The sequence below is a fragment of the Bipolaris maydis genome, assembly GCF_028858645.1.
Source record: "Bipolaris maydis strain C4 unplaced genomic scaffold PSV08scaffold_10, whole genome shotgun sequence".
Lineage (NCBI taxonomy): Eukaryota > Fungi > Ascomycota > Dothideomycetes > Pleosporales > Pleosporaceae > Bipolaris > Bipolaris maydis.
This window is the reverse complement of record NW_027093866.1, coordinates 1,526,091-1,544,548: the sequence shown is the minus strand read 5'-3', so window position 1 is coordinate 1,544,548 and position 18,458 is coordinate 1,526,091. Positions and strand designations below refer to the sequence as shown.

General features: G+C 51.6%; 2 protein-coding genes across 2 annotated transcripts; both read left to right on the top strand.

Annotated features, from left to right (window-relative positions):
* Positions 1–10,533: 10,533 nt before the first annotated feature.
* Positions 10,534–16,299, top strand: PSV08DRAFT_372709 (glutamate-cysteine ligase-domain-containing protein; the record flags this gene model as incomplete). Its single annotated transcript, XM_066093224.1, has 9 exons — positions 10,534–11,832; positions 11,886–11,991; position 13,159; positions 14,064–14,136; positions 14,188–14,253; positions 14,306–14,454; positions 14,503–14,631; positions 14,684–15,266; positions 15,316–16,299. 9 exons carry the CDS (start codon positions 10,534–10,536, stop codon positions 16,297–16,299), a joined length of 3,390 nt encoding a protein of 1,129 aa, XP_065948844.1.
* A 263-nt stretch (positions 16,300–16,562) lies between these two features.
* PSV08DRAFT_249386 (uncharacterized protein) lies at positions 16,563–18,044 on the top strand (the record flags this gene model as incomplete). The annotated part of the gene is made up of 3 exons (XM_066092385.1): positions 16,563–16,649; positions 16,800–16,872; positions 17,344–18,044. 3 exons carry the CDS (start codon positions 16,563–16,565, stop codon positions 18,042–18,044), a joined length of 861 nt encoding a protein of 286 aa, XP_065948843.1.
* Between the last annotated feature and the right edge of the window lie 414 nt (positions 18,045–18,458).

Sequence of the window (18,458 nt, the reverse complement as noted above, 5' to 3'; positions counted from 1 at the left end):
AAGGAGGTAGAGCCTAAAGGAAACGAGTGACATTCCCGGCCAAGCCCTAGTACCCACACACTGTCGCACAACACGTGGTTTCGACAGCCCTCCGGCCCCAGGCTAAATTGGCTAAAAAAAAGAGAGATACGAACGCCCAGCAGGCACCGGTCTTTTGCTAGTCCACGATAAGGGAAATGATAGAACACACACGGGGAGAATGAGGCGATGTAACTACATGTACAAAGATGGAGTCATCTGCACACACTGACACAGATGGTAGATAGAGCCCGTTTATTCAATAGTCCAAGCAGCAGCACAAGGTAATTAGTTAGGTAAACTAACTCGTTCTCACCCACTAAAAAGAATTAAAGTGAGGCTTGCTTACTCTTCATCCATCCCAACAAAGCAAACAAGCAGGCCAGAGGAGAAAGAAACGGCCCTTCTATGCGCTTACAAGCGTCAACCCTACACAACGCACGCTTACCCTGCGTCTCTCTCGTACGTTAATCTCACATCCACCTAACTGAACCTTTACAAGGTTTCTTAACCCTGGAGTGCGCGCAAAAAAAATTGCTTCTTCACACAAAACGAGAACGCCCAGACGGGATAATTTCTAAACCCTTTCCCCAAGCCTCCCGAAACCCACATCCAACCCCTCCCAAGGTTTCCGAACCAACGGAACCCAAACAGCAACATCCAACATGTACGCTTATTCAAACATACAGAGAAATGGCAAAACAGAATAGGCAAAACCGGGACAGGGGAAACGGGAAGCAGACGCATGGATCGCCCAATTACTTTGTTCGCAAAAAAAAAAAAAAATCAAAAGGCAGCCAGAAGCCTATCTTCTTCTAGTGCTGCTTGAGAGAGAGAGCGGTCTGTGTTTTCTCTCTCTCTCTCTCTCTATCTTGTTTCTCAAATCAAATCTAATCACAAATCTTTGTCCTTGAAAAATTCCATATTGGGCCTTAGCCCCCCCTAACCACATACATACACACACATACACACTAAACCCACCCCAGATAGGAGAACATGGGACACACTTGCACAGAAAGAGCGGTAGGGCGAGGGTGACCCCAAAGTACGATTTCCGTCCCCGAATTTTCCTTAGCGTGGATCGAGCGAATCAGAAACTCTGTTTTCTTTCGTCCTTTCCGTTTACCACTTTTTCTTTTCTTTTTCTAGGGGGGGGGGGGGGGGAGGGGAGGGAAGGATTCCAGGGTTTCCAAATAAACATCTGTCAGAAAAAAAGGTTATTCGTGTATGTGTGTGTCTGTGACGTGCCACATTTACTGTCCACGCCTTTTTTTTTCTAGCCCACACTCTACTACTATTCTACTTTTCTCCCGTATTTGCCTAGCAAGCTTTAGTTTCGAAAAAGGCCCTAGTGTAGATTAGGTTTAGCACAAAAAAGAAAATATACCCGACCGAGGCGTGCGCTCGGTAGCGCGTTCGCGGAGCGAGTGCCGCGCTTTTCGTGCTTCTGTCTTTTTTGTATACGAGATCCCTAAATCCGTTTCCAGAATTTGAGTTTGGAACCGTCGTCGTGTGTTTGCTTTTTTTTGGGGCGGGGGGGGGGAGAAGAGGGGATGGGGCTTCTATTCCTTCTGGCGCAACCGGCGAGCGCAAAGCACGAACATTGTGAGTGCACACACAGCTTGGTCAGGTACCAATTGGCCAAACCAAACAAGGGAGGGAGTCCGAAAACCAAAAAACTTACCCAATTACACGCAACCATTTTCTGCAACATGAACTCTGTAGTGACCAAGCCTCGTACGTGGGTTTTTTTTGTTTTTTGGGGGGATTCTTGATCCCCCTCCCGTACCCGCATTGCCCGCGTGGAGTTACTGCTGATCAATGATCTTCAAGAGGGATCTACCCTTTCTCTTTGCGGCGAAAAAAAGGCTTCACCCGTCCCCTCCACCTACCTCCCTCCTTGTGACACCTCCAAGGAAGGGCTAGCATTTGTGTACAGAATGCAGGCTCTTGGCATACGATTTTCAGCCGCTTATGGTAATTCCCGCTTTTTAAGCGTGGGAGATGAAAAAGAAAATCTGCTCGTGCACAAGCACGGATTTGATCTTGGGGCTCTCTCTGTAGGTAGTCAAAGTACATAGTTTGAGGGACAGAAGAGAAAAAGAAAGGATAATGGAAGGTTATACGAGGACGTTTACGCCTCGTTTCATTTGTGCAAATTCCATAATTTCTCGTGGGAAAGGGAGTGAGACAGACAGAGAGAGGGCCAGACAAAACAGAACAGAGAGATAGAGATCGGCTCGTCCCCACCTCAACCCATCGTACTTCCACACACGTATGCATGTGCATCTACGATGCGGTTTTCCCCAAGATACCAAAGCAACTCAGAAAAGTTAATCAGATTCGTACTCATCCTGTGGGTCATAGCCATTCTTCACACTTTTTTGCTAGCCAGCAAGGGACCGAACCAGGGCCCCCCTTCCTTTCACGCCCTACTACTGCAGGGCAAATCTAAATGGTCCTGATAACCCTAATACACCTAGCCCGGATGAATCTTTCCGGGATCTCGTACGACATGGCGTTCGAGAACCTGCTTCGATAGGCGATTAAACAGAAAAAAAGCAGATATGACCTGCATACAGAAAGAGGCATAACTGTGGCCAACAAAAGTCTAGCTTGGGACGGCACGGGCTAGGGTGCTTCAGACAAGCCTAGGATACAAGGTGTTTGGTAAGTCCCAACTTACGAGGTGATGGGGACGATGAGTGAGTAAGTGGGTATGTGTGTGCCTAGTAATGCCGTTGGTTTGATGAGCGTAGTAGTCATTGCACAGTTGTGGAAAGACCGAAGGCAATTGATGCCGAGAGTGAGATCTGGCTGTGGGTGTTTTGCGTCTGTTCTTTCTCGGCACAATAAGCCGACCAATCGGCGAGCGGCACGGGGTCGGGCTTGCCGCTTTAACACGGCACGGCCGCCGGCTGACTTAGCAAAGTGTTCAAGCGCAAGCGCCAGCGCCAGAACCAGCCACATGGTACCTAGCGTGACCGCGTTGAGAATCAATTGATGACGAGTATGGTGGGGGGGGAGAGGGGGGGTTGTCTCGTGATGAGCCAGCAAAAAGGGTCAATCATTCATACCAGCACTTGTGTACGCAATGTACGCATGTACATCTTGTATGCATCCGCTTTGCATACCATGCCATCTTGATGGGCATCGCCTTAAGTCCAGATTTGTCGCGTGCGAATGGGCCGACCCATGGGAATTTGGTCTAGAGGGGGGCGAAATCCAATGTGGGGTAAGCTCCGCCGTCAACCGAAGCGGGACGATCCAGAAACTGCATGTCAGCCTTGACTTCGAGAAAACAAGCGAAGAAAAGAAGCAAAGAAGAAGGGCAAAAAATTGTACTGTACGCATGTAAGCACTGTGACCAAACGCCCGCAGGCGGAGAATTGAAATGCGACGAAAATCCCTCGGCGATGATCATTGCAAGCATAACTACTAGGTTTTTGCTTCGACGCCTGTGCCTGGACATGGACATAATGCTCGTGCATAACTCGCGTTTGATGTTGGGAGGGAAGATCGGTGGCGTTATGGATCTCCAAAGGCTCGAGTGTTTGCAATTACAGTTGCACCGCCACGGCCTCTCTGTTAATGCGTTTCACTTGTCAATCCTGTTACTAGCCCGTAGATCTACTTACCTTCAAGACAAATCTCACGATAGCCGGTACACTAGAGATACGCTGCGTTGACTAGCAGTGCATGGCCCTCTGACCCATGTACGCGCTCCCTGATATTGTCGCAGATAGACAGCTTGTAAGCATCCTGTAATTTTTCTGAGTAATCTGCTTTGCAAATTTGCACTGCTTTTTTTCCACATAACTATGTGTAATCAAGCAGAGATGCGTTTGCATTGTTTTCGCATATGCACGTGTTATGCCAATAAAGGAACACCACACAGTCGACGACTATGACCATCTGGCAAGACTATGAAGCTGTTTTGTTCACCCAGGCTAGGGACGGGCCATGAGTGCAGCAGACCATAAAGTATTTGTGGCGATGACATACCATGCTCCAGGGGCAATTGCGCTATTTGTTTTGAAGCAGAGATTCCAACAAAGGCCACCGCACACGTCTGTTTCCTCCGCCTTTGCATAACGTCAAATGCAGTCAGATTTCATGCCGTGGAGCGAATGCAGCACGGGAGCTGCTGCACGACGGCCAAAAAGGGTGTCAGGGCTGCCCCATATTCTGCCATAGGCGACTCCGGTCCTGGCACGTCGTCCCCCAGCACGACCGGAACGTGTGTGCCGATGACAGTCAGGTAAGTAGGATCCTCCCGAAACGGGCGACCCTAAAGATTCCTTCGGACATGCAGACAGCGATAAGCCGGCCATTTCTGCGACGACCCATGTTTCCTTCACCCAAGAAAGGTGACTGTATTTATTTTGATCAACAGATTGCGACTGCATGCCGCCAGAACGAGTTGTGAGGAAAGTGCGAATTCTACAGTGGAGCCTGTTGGAGCGTTGTCCGACGTTGCTTTTTTTGCTGCCGCGCTGTGCCATGCGAAAATCGTCACGATGCAAGCTCACGGCGCCTCCATGAAGCTGAGTGCGGGTGAGACGATCATAAACCAATTTGAGTAAACGGCCGAGGAGGATCATCAATCAGGCCCAAAGTGGACAGGCGGATATTCTCGAAACACAACTCGCAGAAGGGCAAGGGGTGCACCGAGAGTCGTACGATACAATATCTTTATTGCATCCATGTCGCTTAAGCAAGAAACCGAATCGGGCACAATGCATTAAACCTTTTTCGGGGTGCCGCCCACTAAAACTGGGTATCAGATACGTGTGAGATGAAAAGGGTGTGACCAGCGTTAGATCGAGATCGCCGCCAAGCGAGCGAAGTAACTGAAGATCCTGAGTCAGATTGAGAAACTACTATTACCGGGGTCTTCTTAACATCATATTTCTGTGTTGTGCTGACAGGGTTCATCTGTCAACTAGCATCGAGTTTGCTCGGCTGGTGACAGCTTCTCGGCATATGTGCTTTTGGTAGGGATTCGCTTCATCTGGCGGCACACGTGAAGCATGCATGGACCTCGCAACTCATTGTCAATAGGGTTTAAGGACCCCTTGCGGCGGGTCGAGAATGACCCTTTTGGTCAGCTACATGATGCCTGGATCGTGGCAAGACGCACATTTGGATTTTCTGCCCGAGAAACGATGCGAGTTGGAAGGGACACGTTGACAGCTGCTGAAACCATGGCCGCCGAGCGGTGTCGTAAAAGGTCAGCAAACGTGGAGCCCAACCTGTCAAAGACGGCAACGCGGAGAAGGTAAGTAAGGCACCGGTAAAATTGCATCTAGTTTCCTCGCGCTGCCAATCGTGTCCGAGGACGGGTTCCAATTGCCTCCCAGTGCCGTGCATGCAAGTCGTTGGCACCATGGTGATTGCGACGAGACCCGTATTGTTGATCTTGGTTAAGCTGAAAGATGGCATAATTTTCTGGCGTACCACATTGACACGAAGCCAGCGAGCCAGTATCGATGCACGCAATATATGCCCAGACTAGACAAGTCAACTCAGAATTAGCAGATCAGGTCATGGGCTGTGCTTTTCGATGCACATGATTGGGGGGTGTTGATGTGCGTGCGCGACAGGCCAATAGTTGAAGGCGGGTTTGTCCGAGGCACTCCTGCAGGGCGAGCAAGATCTTGTCGACCTGTGCAGTGACAAACGCGGGTCACTTGAGTGTTTTGTGAGTCTCATAGATATGCGTTTCGAAACGCTTTGATTCCCGCCATGACCGGCATTGAATGACAGCGGTCAAACGCTTGCGCATAAATGGGTTTGACATAATGTAATAGTCCGGGAAGGCGTTTGTCAAGGGGCCAGTTGGTACAAAAAAAGTGTACACCTACCGACACGACAACGAATCGGACAGGCAAATCGGGTTGCGCGGTGCCGAGTGCAGAGAAGCAGCACTATTTAGCCACAGGGACCAGGGACGACATATGCACATAAGTATGTGGGATATATGTGTACTTATTACATATGTCGCTTGAGAGATATGGTTGGTAATACAGAGGTGCCTTTCAAAAGTTCTTGCTGACAGGGATCATCTGTATTACTACCGAAATACCACCGAAGCTTGGTCAGATCTGTCCCGCCGCCCCTCCTTGTACTCATTACCACCATCAAGTCGAATTATTTCTTCAATATGAAATGGAATCCTCTCTATCCAAGCTTGTATTTGGTGTTGAGGCAGCTCCTGCCACCAGTGTAGCCATGCCTTTGTGCCTTCTGCTCTACTTTTTGGTGCTCCTTTGCTCGTTGTTCTTCTTTTGAGCCAAGACCAAGCTGGCTCAATAGCATTAAGATTAGGTGAGTTACCACACCAAATAAGCTGCTCTACTCGCTGTTGTTCATATATTACACGCTGGGCATGATGAGCGTGCGAAGGAGCTTTATCTTCTTGAACAATCGTACGTGGTCTCCTTTTTTGGCACTCTTTTGCAAAGGGTATAAGCTTTGGGAGTAGTACCTCAGTCTAGTAGCGCCACCAATCAACACCACCTCCACCATCACGAGTTAGCTTACCAGTCTCTTTTGTGAATCTCCACTGAGGAGACCTGCCTGGCTTGTTTCTTAATCCTAATCTCTTTATACCTGTTGTAAGCTCCCACTGCTCTCTTATAAGTGGCTCTAGAGCCTGGTTCATCTATTCAATCTGGAGAGCTGCGCGTCTCTTCTCCTGTGCAGTCTCTGGTCTCTAGACGTGGCAAGGGCCTTTATAGTCGTACGAGAAGCAGCCCCAGAACATAAACTCAGAGTAGCCCTTCCACCGTTCGCGAATGACTGACTTGGTGAATACCTTATCTGGTCGTCGCCAGACGCGATAGCCACCACGCCGGTAGTTTAGTACAACAGAGGTCTCATCCGTCTAGATAACGTTTTTCCAATCCTCTAGCGTCCAATCTCTATGCGCAAGACACTACTTAAGCCTCTCCTGTCTCATCCTCTGTGTCAACCCAGGCTTGCGCGTCGGCTTCGTCTTGTTGTAGCCCGCTGCTTTGAGGACTCTCTATACGGTAGCGGATGAAACGTTGTAGCCGTGAGTACTAAGGTCCCCAGCAATATCAGCACAGCTCTTCTCTCTCCCATACCTATCGCGGCGTACTTTTTCTAGGGTAGTTTCGTGGATATCTTCTTGCTTACGAGGACGGCCAGCGCGAGGGGCATCCTCTAAGTATTCAGGTAGAAGCTTAATAGTGGGCGCGTTTGGCTCAAAACCTCGTTGGCAGGCTCTACCATATATTGAGTCAATCGTACGTGGTGAGATACCCGTTATTTCACTAATCTGATTGGTGGATTTGCCACCAAATGGAGATTTCAATGTAACAATCAAGGCACGGGTACAGATATCAGTATTTGGAGCCATATTTGATTCAAAAACACCAAAAAAATGAGTATATCTGTGCCTCCAGCTCAAAAAAAAAACCTGTGTGGGTGCCAAGATAATCGGGCCGATAGATACCCCTGTCAGCAAGAACTTTTGAAAGGCACCTCTGTACATAATGGCGTAAGCGGGTATTCTGCGCCGGTTCGACGTTGCAAGCCACCGACGGGTGCGCGATGAAGCTTGTCGGGAGGGCACCATGGCACGGGCAATTGCGGAGCTGTAATTGTCATGACCGAGAGCACTGTTTGATAAGTTGAAGTAGCAGGATGGCAGAGTTGTGAGACACGTGTGACGGACAATTTGATGCATACTGTGAAGACGCGTTGCACTGGAGTATGTTGGCACCCTGGTCATTGTCCAAGGCAAAGAAGGGGGGGGCGCAGGGCGGGACGATGGCACCGAGCGATATATCTCCTCGGCCTGCGGTGATGGCTGTCAGCGCATGTGAGGCAGGTGGCGAGGTGGTTGGCTCGACTGACTCTGCCACGGAGTGTTGGTGCGACGGCGATTGGGCATATGCGGGCATTATCGTCAGCGCGCAGACAGGGCTCAGCCCTCGAGTAAGTGTGGCATGTATACATACAGACTATAAAGATAGGACATGCGAGGCAGAGGCAGAGAGTCGAGAGGGTGGTGAAGGCAGATCGGTCGTGGTTCCGCTAATGCAGCTAAATCGCAACGGAGACTTGTGGGTAGCGTGGTGTGGATGTCTGGGTCGGGTGCCGTTTTGCCTCGGGCGTGCTACTGTAGGGCACGAGGGAGCGCACAGGCAGCACGGGCTACTGTGCTATGACAGATGCAAGTCGAGCCGGGATGGCGTGGTGCAAGCAGCCCAGCGATTTCGCAGACACGTGCAGACGTCAACGGGCAAGTGCTTTAGTGCATGGTGGATCCATGGTTCGGAACGAGACCAGGGAGGCGTGCTGCATGGGTGCGCTGAGGGAGGCGTTAGCGACGACTGACGTAGCGGCACAGGCCAGAGGTATCACCAGGCGCGACAAAGTGGCCTCATTGTGTACGGACAAGTGTAAGAGCCATCGAGTAGCAGGTGCCCTGTGCGCCGTAGCGATAATGCGGACGATAATGCAATAGCAGCGAGCGGCATTAGGCGTTGCGTACAGGCGGCTCTTGAGTCAAAGTTTCCTACATCCGGGCCGATGAGATCTCGAGGCAAGACGATGGTTCGTCGGCACGCGCTGCCTTGTCTGTCACGGCCATGTATGATGGCCGCCGCCCCGCTGCACTAATCGCGTTGCCACCGATTCAGATGCGTCGTGTGGGCATCACCCCTGGGCTGGCTGGAGATTCCCGAGAGAGGGCCATTGACGGCGGCGATTGCTGATGTGCGTGCCTGGGGGTACATTCGGAGGTACATGAGTGCTGTGTGCATCTATGTCTATCGCGATGGGCTGACGAGGTGGACGAGGCGAGGCCAGGATGCTGCCCTGATGGCGCATCGTGGACAGCAGGCTGCAAGAAGAAGAAAACAAAAAGCGAGCAAGAGCAGCAGAGGCAACCCAGCCGGCAGACCCGGCCCCGCGACCATGTACTCCTACAGGCGCGGGCTGCTGGGCGAGGCGTTCGGCGGCGTGGCGCGCACTCTTTTTTGTGGGCATGGAGTGGTGAGAGGGCATTGGTATGAGTAGTCGAGCGTATGTGTGGCTGTCACTGTCTGCTGTCGCAGCCAAGGCGTAGCGGCATCAGTGCGAAGGCCGGCTGCATCTCGATTGCATGACTGCATGCCACGGCGATAATTTGGCCCGTGGCCGCGGGGACGTCCATTCGCGCGGATGCTGGTCGCGATGCTGGTCCCTGGTCACAACGGCTGCGGATCGAGCAGAAGTAAGTCAGTCGAGGGTGTGCAAGGCGAGGGGGGGCCCTGTGGCGCTGATCGATGCACCCGCCCACTGCCCACGCTCCGTGTCCGCCCGGCCGGCTGCTGCTTTTACCCTACACTACTCGACAGCGCCGTGTAGGGACGTGGTGGCAGGGGAGGGGGCAGGATAGGCATTGCTCGCCGATGATTTGGGAGCGTGCTGGGGTGCTGGGGCGCTGGGGCGCTGGGGTGCCGCCCTCAGTGTTGCAGCTTGAACACCCACCCATCGCCTTCTCCACCCGCATCCTTGCCGTGGCAAACAGACGTGCCGTAACCCATCCCTGCCTGCTCACTGCACTCTCGCGTCACGTCCTAGACGACTCGCACTCGCTGCCGCCGCGCTTCATCTCCGATCGTATCTGCTTTAGCCCGCTGCACCTGGGCTTAGTTCTTGTTTCCGCTCACCCCATGCCTGCAACCATCGACAAGACGCGGCATTGCGACCAGTAGCTCACTGTGAGATCACGGCTTGGCCATCTGCTCCGCTCCAAACCCCATGCCACACCTGCCCACCTCTCCCACACATCACCCACCTCCGCCGCCAGAAACACAGCACACGCAAGGTCCCTGACGCCGCCCTGCCAACTGTGCTGAGAACTCGCCTCGACTCGCCCCATCCACTCCACCTACGTCAGCCGCGTCGCTGACACTATCGCCTGCACCTGCACTCTTGACTCTGCCTTTGCTCTCGCTAACAACGCTCCTTGCCTGTGACCAAAAGGTGCCCGCCTTCCAAACCGTGTGCGGTTGAGCAGAAAAAACAAAAGACGGCAAAAGAGAAAAACCGTCACAACAAGCAAAACTTTGCCCCAGCATCACTCATTGGAGAGAGACGGAGCGAGAAAGAGAGAAAGAGACAAGTGGTCAACGTAAAGAGCGTGGCAATCGCACCAAAAAAGAGGCCGTCGTCGACGAATCCCGCCAGTAGTACCGTGTGGTTTGCTTGGCTGCGCTTGTCGAGGAAGGAACGACTCCAGGTTCTGCCGCCTCCCAACCTTGTGCAGCAAGGCACATGAACGCCGCCGGCCTGCCACTCCCCACCATCACTCCTTTGCCGCATCTACCTGTCGCATCTCCCAACTAAACTCTACCATCACCCGCGGAAGGTGCGGCTCATGATGGAAACCCTAGACGCTGGCAGCAGACAAGCGTACGTCATCCCCGTTCCCCTGGCCTCGCCATACAAGTGCTAACCACAGACTGCAGTGTCGGCCTCCCCTCAATCAACCACATGGATGCCGAGAGAGTCAAGCGCGAGGAGGTCGAGTACCAGAGAAAACACTCGGCCCCAGCCATGCCCAGCCCGCTGCATCCTTACACCGGGCCATCGCATGCACACAGCAATCCCCAGTCCTCCATTCCCAGCGCAGTGCCTGGCTCGCTTGGAGGCTTGCTGTCTCCTCCTGGATCGCGCAGGATGTCTGGCGATGACAAGGACTCACAGCGAGCGCCCGCCCGCCAGTCCTTGCCATCCATCCACGAAGCTCTGGGATCCGAGCAACCGCTCTCATATCCAGCTACAGTGCCCCCGCCCTCTTCGATAACATCGGCCCCCCAGCATTACCATTCATCCTCTGCAGCTCCTTCACCGGCCGAGCAACGTCCGCGAAACTACCCACCAGATCTCCAGCACCCCACCCAAGGGCCACATGGCTCTCTATCCCACCCAAGGAGTCCATACATTGCCTCCTCAGCGTCACAAACAGCACCTCCTCCACCGGCACCAGCTCCAACAGACTCCCTTCCTCGCCCGCCTTTCTCGGATCCAAGGCCGCCATATCCAACCCCTCAACACAACCCGAAGCTACCTTCGCTTCATCCCCTCAAAACCGCACCTGCCTCGCCTCCAAGCGCCCCACATCCCAGCATCCCTTATTCTTCGTATCCTCCGCCAGTCTCGAAACCTTACGAGAGCCCGGCCCCTCGGTCAGCACCGCCAATGAGCCAGCATCACCCGTACTCGCAATATCCCCCCAGCTATGCCGTCTCAGCTTCGTCTACCAGCGCACCAAATCCTACATATCCCCCAGCAACATCCACCTACTCTGCCCCGCCTCGCTATGCGCATCAAGCATGGCAAGATAGCGCTGAAATGGCTCGTCTGGAAGAAAAGAAGATTGGTCGCTCGAGTCTGGCTCCGTACGGCGAGTCTGTCAAGCGTCATTTGGAGAGCTTCGACATCGAGGCCTCACTTAACGAGATGGCTGACGGATCAGGGCGCATCGCAGAGTTCTCGAAAATCTACCGACAACGGGCACACGACAACCAACGCATTGGCATGACACCACAGTCGATGCCTAGGTTGGAAGAGGTTGACGAGATGCTAAAGCAAAGCGAACGGATTCAGATGTCTCTTCAACGCATGCGAGATGTTGTTTTCAACCACCATCAAGCAAGCCTTGTGGAAGCACCGCAAGATCCCCGGTATAGGCCCATGAACGGCTACGACGACGGTGGAGGCGGTTATGGCGATGACAACAAGGGCATGGGTGGCTTCACTGGTGGCGACAACAAGACCAGGAAACGAGGCGTAAGTAGCACCCCTGCACGTTCTTTTAACATGTGTACTGATTTCATGAGCAGCGTGCTGCTCCACCCGGGCGATGCCACAGTTGCAATCGTGCTGAGACACCCGAGTGGCGGAGAGGGCCGGATGGTGCCCGAACCTTGTGCAATGCTTGTGGCCTGCGTAAGTTCAAGACCCTGATGCTGCTACTTGCCATCAGCTAACACTACTCGTAGACTACGCCAAGTTGACTCGCAAAATGGGCGGAAAGCAAGCCATGACTAGCTCCAACCTACGACCTAAGCCCATAGAGCATAGCTCACCGACGATATGACCAACCCCTTGTCCTGGACATACGAAGCACAATCTTCACCAATTCTATACCCATGGTCGTCCGTCATCGGCAAGCATCTGTCTATATTGACGCTTTCCAGCGATTCAAAGATAGTAGCACATATTTGCCATATTTTGATGACACCCGGCTGTCTGCATAAAAAGAGGATCTTTATATCATTATTATTATTATTATTTTTCATTTCGCATTTGCACTAGCGGCATTCATTCAACAATTCTGTCTTTTTTAGAGACGAGACGTCTGTATCATTTCCAAGGGGTCGCGGTATCCTTGTCCGGGTTTCATGACGGAGTTTGGCATCGAGACGTTATCGCCGACTACCACTAGGATGGAGTAACGAGCCACCAGCCAAAGGTTGTTACACTCAAAGCTACAGATGGGGCCCATTCGTCGGGGCTGACACATGTTAGCTATTTCATGTTTGTCTTTTGATAGCAGTGGTTGCATTTTGGCACATAGACAGGGGCTTTTAGGCCTGTGTACTGGTGGACGGCGTTTTCTGTACATGAGCATCTATTAGGATGGCTCCATCATAGGACGGGAGTTTTGTTGCGCAAGTAAGCGCTTATCATCGGAGGACAGGATTGTTCTTCCAAGCTTTTTTTTTTGCACGACACGCGCTTTGCTAGAAGCGCACGAAGCATCTGGGCAGTTTTGACTAGCGTTTGCAAAGAGATACCACAGGCTCTTAGGCCCACTCCAACTAAAAGCTTTCTACCTATCCACCGGCCATGTTTGTCTCGTATTGTGTTTGCAAATCATCGCAGCCAGACATGTCATCATGGCTTCGAGTGATGGGAAAGGAGGGGGGGGGGTAAGGGGTGTGTGGGCCGACAGATATTGATGCATCCATCCATCCCTCGCACGACGGCAGTTGTCTCTCTTTCCATCCACGACGCTGACGCAGGCCCGTCCCAATGCAAGCTTTGCCCGTCGCGGTAATCAGGCAATGGTCTCCACTTATTTCCATACTATGCCAAATAACCGTCCCTCAGGGTAGCCCCTTGCAATCTACGTATGAAGCTGCAAAAGACATGGACGCAGCGACAAGGCCCTAAGCTGACGAGGTGGTGCCCAAGTCAGCACAACGAGTAGGGAAAAGATCCGCTTGCAGAAATCATGCCACTGTGGCCCGTGGTAGCTACTACATATGTACATGTATCGACGAGACTTTTTCTCAATATGGGCGACGAGTGTGCACGTGGGTGCAGACCAACAGAAGGCGATACGACGCATCTGGTCGAGTAGGACAAAATGACACGCCATGCCCTTGTCGTGTCTCTAGGCTCGCTGTCAGTACATCCGAGTAACGTTGCGCAGTCTAAGATCGATTGCGTGCACAGCAGCAGCAGCAGCGTGTCTTACAGTGGTGAAGTCGGTCTATCTACATAGTACTAGTAGTCAATGTTCTGCTCAGCCTCCCCAAAACGGCAAGCGTCATTCGGTATTAGATCCTTCTTCTTCCGAAGCGGCATGGACCTGCTGCACTGCACCATGCATTATTAATCCATTCGTTCTCCGAACCCTAGTCTCGTACTGCAATTCTACACTGGCCATCCGTGCGAGAGGGCAAGAAAAGTTACACTCTCCTCTACATTGTCGGTCAGCGACGATCCTTCGATAACGTAGGAAACCGAGGGGTCTGCAACTGGTGAAAAACTGCAGCAACCCTAGCTTGTGCTAACCCCCACTTAAAAGACCCAAGTCCTGCAGTGCTCGCCGAAGACCTCCCCGCAATCGTCATTTGAGAGCCACAAGCCACCCATTCATACGCCTACTCTGTCTGCCCGTGCACCATCCCAGATTAAACCACCTCTTACGACGCGTTACGAAACTCGGGATGGGTCTGCTGTAAGATCCATGCTACGCCACTCACCATCCTCGCTAATGTCACGTCAAGGGCCCTTGGAACGCCTCTCGACTGGCCAGAGGCCAAAAAGGCCGCTGATCAAGTCAGGTCATGGGGGATCGAAGTACGCATGCCTTGAGACCCTGAAACGGACAAGTAGTAATGTCATAAACAGCAACTGCTTGTCGTATGGCGCAATGCCAAAGCAAAGGAGAGGGACGCACTTCTCTGGGGCGATGAGGTGATTACCGTGTTTTCGTCCGTCATAGCATGTGAGACTGATTTGCGTGCAGATTGAGTATCTCGTGGTTTGCTACGACCAAGACAACCACAAGGTTCGATTGTCACTCCGCCAGGCCGATATTCTGGCTGCTTTGGCCAGCGACGAGAAGCTCCTGCAACAAGGTGGCGGAGTGCCTGACCTGCAGACCGGGAATGCCGAGTGAGCCAGAATATCCCTCACCTCACCTGTTTGTGCTGACTAGTACAGCACAAAGGACAATCCCGCTCCCGTGTTCCACCCCGAATTCGGGCGCTTCATGCTGGAAGCCACCCCAGGAAAGCCATGGGGAATTGGCTTCAAGGACCTGCTTGATGTCGAGCCAAACATGAAGTGGAGGTAGACGAGCTTATTTTGATTGTCCAATAGTCGTGTGCTCACAATCCCGCAGACGAGCGATAGCCAAGGATCACATGGCCGAGACTGAGTTCCCAATCACATTGACAACATTCCCTCGGCTTGGATCGACCGATTGTATCGTACCATCGTATCCTGTTTCAGGCCCAAAGCTGCGATCTCAGTTTGTCCCTGATGAGATTGCCAATCCCCATATCCGCTTCCCAACTTTAGCAGCAAATATTCGTTGGCGGAGAGGTAGAAAAGTACAGGTCAACGTACCTGTATTTCGAGACGAAAAGACTGCATGGCCCTGGAAAGATCCAACCGTAAACTATGACTTGTACAACTGGCCCGAAGATGATGATGTCCGCAATGGTGCTGCCAAAGACAACTACATCCACATGGATGCAATGGCCTTTGGTATGGGAAGTTGCTGTTTGCAAATCACCTTCCAAGCAAAAAACATTGAAGAGGGCAGGACCATGTATGATCAGCTCAGCCCGATAGCTCCGATCTTGCTGGCACTGACAGCAGCCACTCCAATCTACAAGGGCTTCCTCGCCGACACAGACGTGCGCTGGAATCAGATCAGTAGAGCAGTCGACGACCGTACCCCAGAAGAACTGGGAGAAAAGGTTAGTCAATCTCCTCTAATGTCTTTGACGAGTTTCTGACTTCCAGCAGCCTCTTAAGAACGATAGGTGGCGGCTCCCCAAGTCTCGCTATGCATCCAACTCAACCTACATCGCTCAAGATCCCCGCTTGCGGCCAGAATACCTCGATCCAAATCTCATCATAGACCCCGACCTCAAGAAGCGTCTGGTAGAAGGGGGCATGGATGATTTGCTAGCGACTCACTTTGCTCATCTCTTCATCCGGGACCCCATTGTTGTTTTTGCAGAAGATCTCGAAGAACTCGATCTTACCAAAGCTGACCATTTTGAGAATCTGCAATCAACAAACTGGCAGCACATGCGCTTCAAGCCTCCGCCAGCTGGCTCAGACATGGGATGGCGCGTCGAGTTCCGGCCTATGGAGATCCAGATTACAGACTTTGAAAACGCGGCCTTCTCCATATTCATTGTCCTCCTTACTCGTGCGATACTGTCGTTTAACCTCAACTTCTATATCCCCATTACACTGGTATCGGAAAACATGGAGACAGCACACATCCGTGACGCCGTGTCAACGCAGAAGTTCTGGTTCCGCAAAGATCCTTTTCCGACACACAAAGCCAGTAATGGCACAGGTACTTCAACACCTGCCGAGAATCCAAGTCGGCCAGTAACACCCACTGGGCCAGTTGAAGATGAGTATGAGAAGATGACTATCAACGAAGTCATCAATGGGCAACAAACCTCGTCTGGCGAAGCTGGCTTCCCTGGTCTCATTCCTCTTGTGGAATCATACCTCAACAGTATGAATGTCGACGTAGAAACTCGCTGTGACCTTGCCACATATCTCGACTTAATCCGCAAACGCGCCAACGGAACGTATTGGACAGCGGCTAAATGGATCAGACATTTCGTCCAGTCGCACCCATCGTATAACAAGGATAGCGTGGTGAATGACGAAATCACCTATGATCTTGTCAAAGCTGCTGAGCAGATCACAAAGGAAGAAGGCAGGGACGGACTGGGAAAGGAGATGTTGGGCAAAAGGCGTTGAGAGATAAAAATACATGAACGAGTACTCATGGATATAAAAAAACTAGCGCAGCAAATGCATCACATACATGACTTGTGTGCGTCTAGAAAGCGCATAGATTTATAGAAGTTTTGGTAGCTCTCAGGAGCATTTTCGTTTCTTACTTTTGTTCAACAAGAGGCCTTGAATGTTCGAAAATTACATCCATTGATTAGAAGCTTAGGGGTAGCCTATTGTTGGAGGGGCGCAGCAGTGAGTGGGTAGAGAGGTGGGAGTGAAGATTAATGTGTGACACCTGGAATGCGTTTGGTGGCTTTCTTGGAGGAAGGTGCTACTGGCCGCCCCTGAGGCAGATTAAGAGGCAGACTGTGGTGTGTGCTGGCGCTGCATCACATCTCAGCCTTGGCCGGGGGGGGGGGGGGGGGGGGGGGGATGCAAACACAGCCATAACATGAGGCATCCTTTGATCTTCCCTTACTTTGTCAACTAATGATTCCTCCCGTAAACTGCTAATTCCACAGCAAAAGGCGGTACTCGAGGCGTTTGTTGCGTTGTCACTGGGAGCCAACATTATCCAGTTTGTCGAGTTTAGCGGTAAGCTGTTCACAAAAGCGCGGCAGGCGCATCGGTCCGAGGATGGAGCAACCCAAGAGTACACAGACCTTGAATCTACCTTGGAGAGACTCAAAGTTCTCAAAGACGACCTAATTTCCTCAGCATCCACTGTTTCTCGATCCCACGGGTACTACTGGTGGGGAGAGGGAGCTGGCTATCCTCGCAAAAGATTGTACAGAGCTTGCTGATGAGTGTTCCGACCTGCTCAAGAATCTCAAAGGCCGTGGAAGAGCGGGAAGACTAGGGGGTCTATGGCAGGCGGTGCGAGTCATGCGGAAAGACAATGAGATCAATCTTGCGAAATCTCGCTTGAAGGGATTGTCGAGAGGAGACAGTTTACGTCACTAACAACCATGGATAATCGATACGACAAACTTATCGAAGAGATTGTTCAAAAAGCGGATGGAGTATTCCTATAGGTGTTTCTTATTGTTTGATCGCTCTTTCAAGGTCTGGTAAATTGCGACCGACTCTCCGAATTACGGCGTAGGATACGTTTGCTCCCTTCGACGCTGGAAGAGTACTTCCTGCATATCCTTTCTACTACGGACGAGACCTACTCAGAGCGTGCAGCTGAAACTTTTGAAATCGCTCTCAAAGCTATCGAGCCTCTGTCTTTGTTTACATACTCGTACATCGATGAAGAAGATCCACAATATGGAATCAACGCAGAGATCAAGGAGCTGTGGCGTCATGAGATCATCCACCGACTGCAAACCATGAAAAGACGTCTCAATGCACGCTGCAATGGATTGCTCGAGATGACAATCGACCGTAGAGATGGTGATGAACGTGAACGTCTCAGGAAAATCATCGATGATCCCGAAGACGCATCAGTCGTAATCGATATTATTGACAAGACCATTATATTCGACTCATTCAAGGTTGACTTTCTCCATCGGACCGTTCGAGACTTCCTCAACACTGAGGACATTCGAAGAACGATTAGGCAAAACATAAAAACCGATTTTCAACCAACATCTGCAATATGTCGAGCATTCCTAGCTCAAATCAAAGCACTGCCACCCAGTTTTCCCGCTCGTCTACAAGGATATTGTTCTCTTGTGGGGCAAATGGTCCACGGGATTCTTTCCCACGCAAGAGTCTCTGATGAAGAATCCCAAACCCCCGGAAATACAGACGCTGGATGAACTAGAACCTACCCTTCTAGCTCTATCATCTGTTCAAAAGATCGAAAAAGTGCCAGTACCGTCGCGAATTATTAGGTCTTTAGGTTTCCACTGTGGATCTTTCTTAGAAATTGCAGTTAAATATGCACTGTATAACTACGTCGATTGCAAGTTGCGTTCGTCTTCGGAAAAGCGCTTACAACCGAGCCTCAAGAAGCTGATGTTCGCTGCAATGAATATGAATTGGGCTCTAGGGAACGGTGTTCGCTGTGCATCCATGGTCCGGCTCCTCGTAAATGTATTAGAAGAGCAGATCACAGAAGAATGGACTAGAGTCGAGCTACCATCTCTTTGGATCCATCTTTTAGTGAGATTGCCCTCTGAATTTTGTTTCTTGGACTATTGGGATATGGAGGGCCAGTTGCAAACAATCCG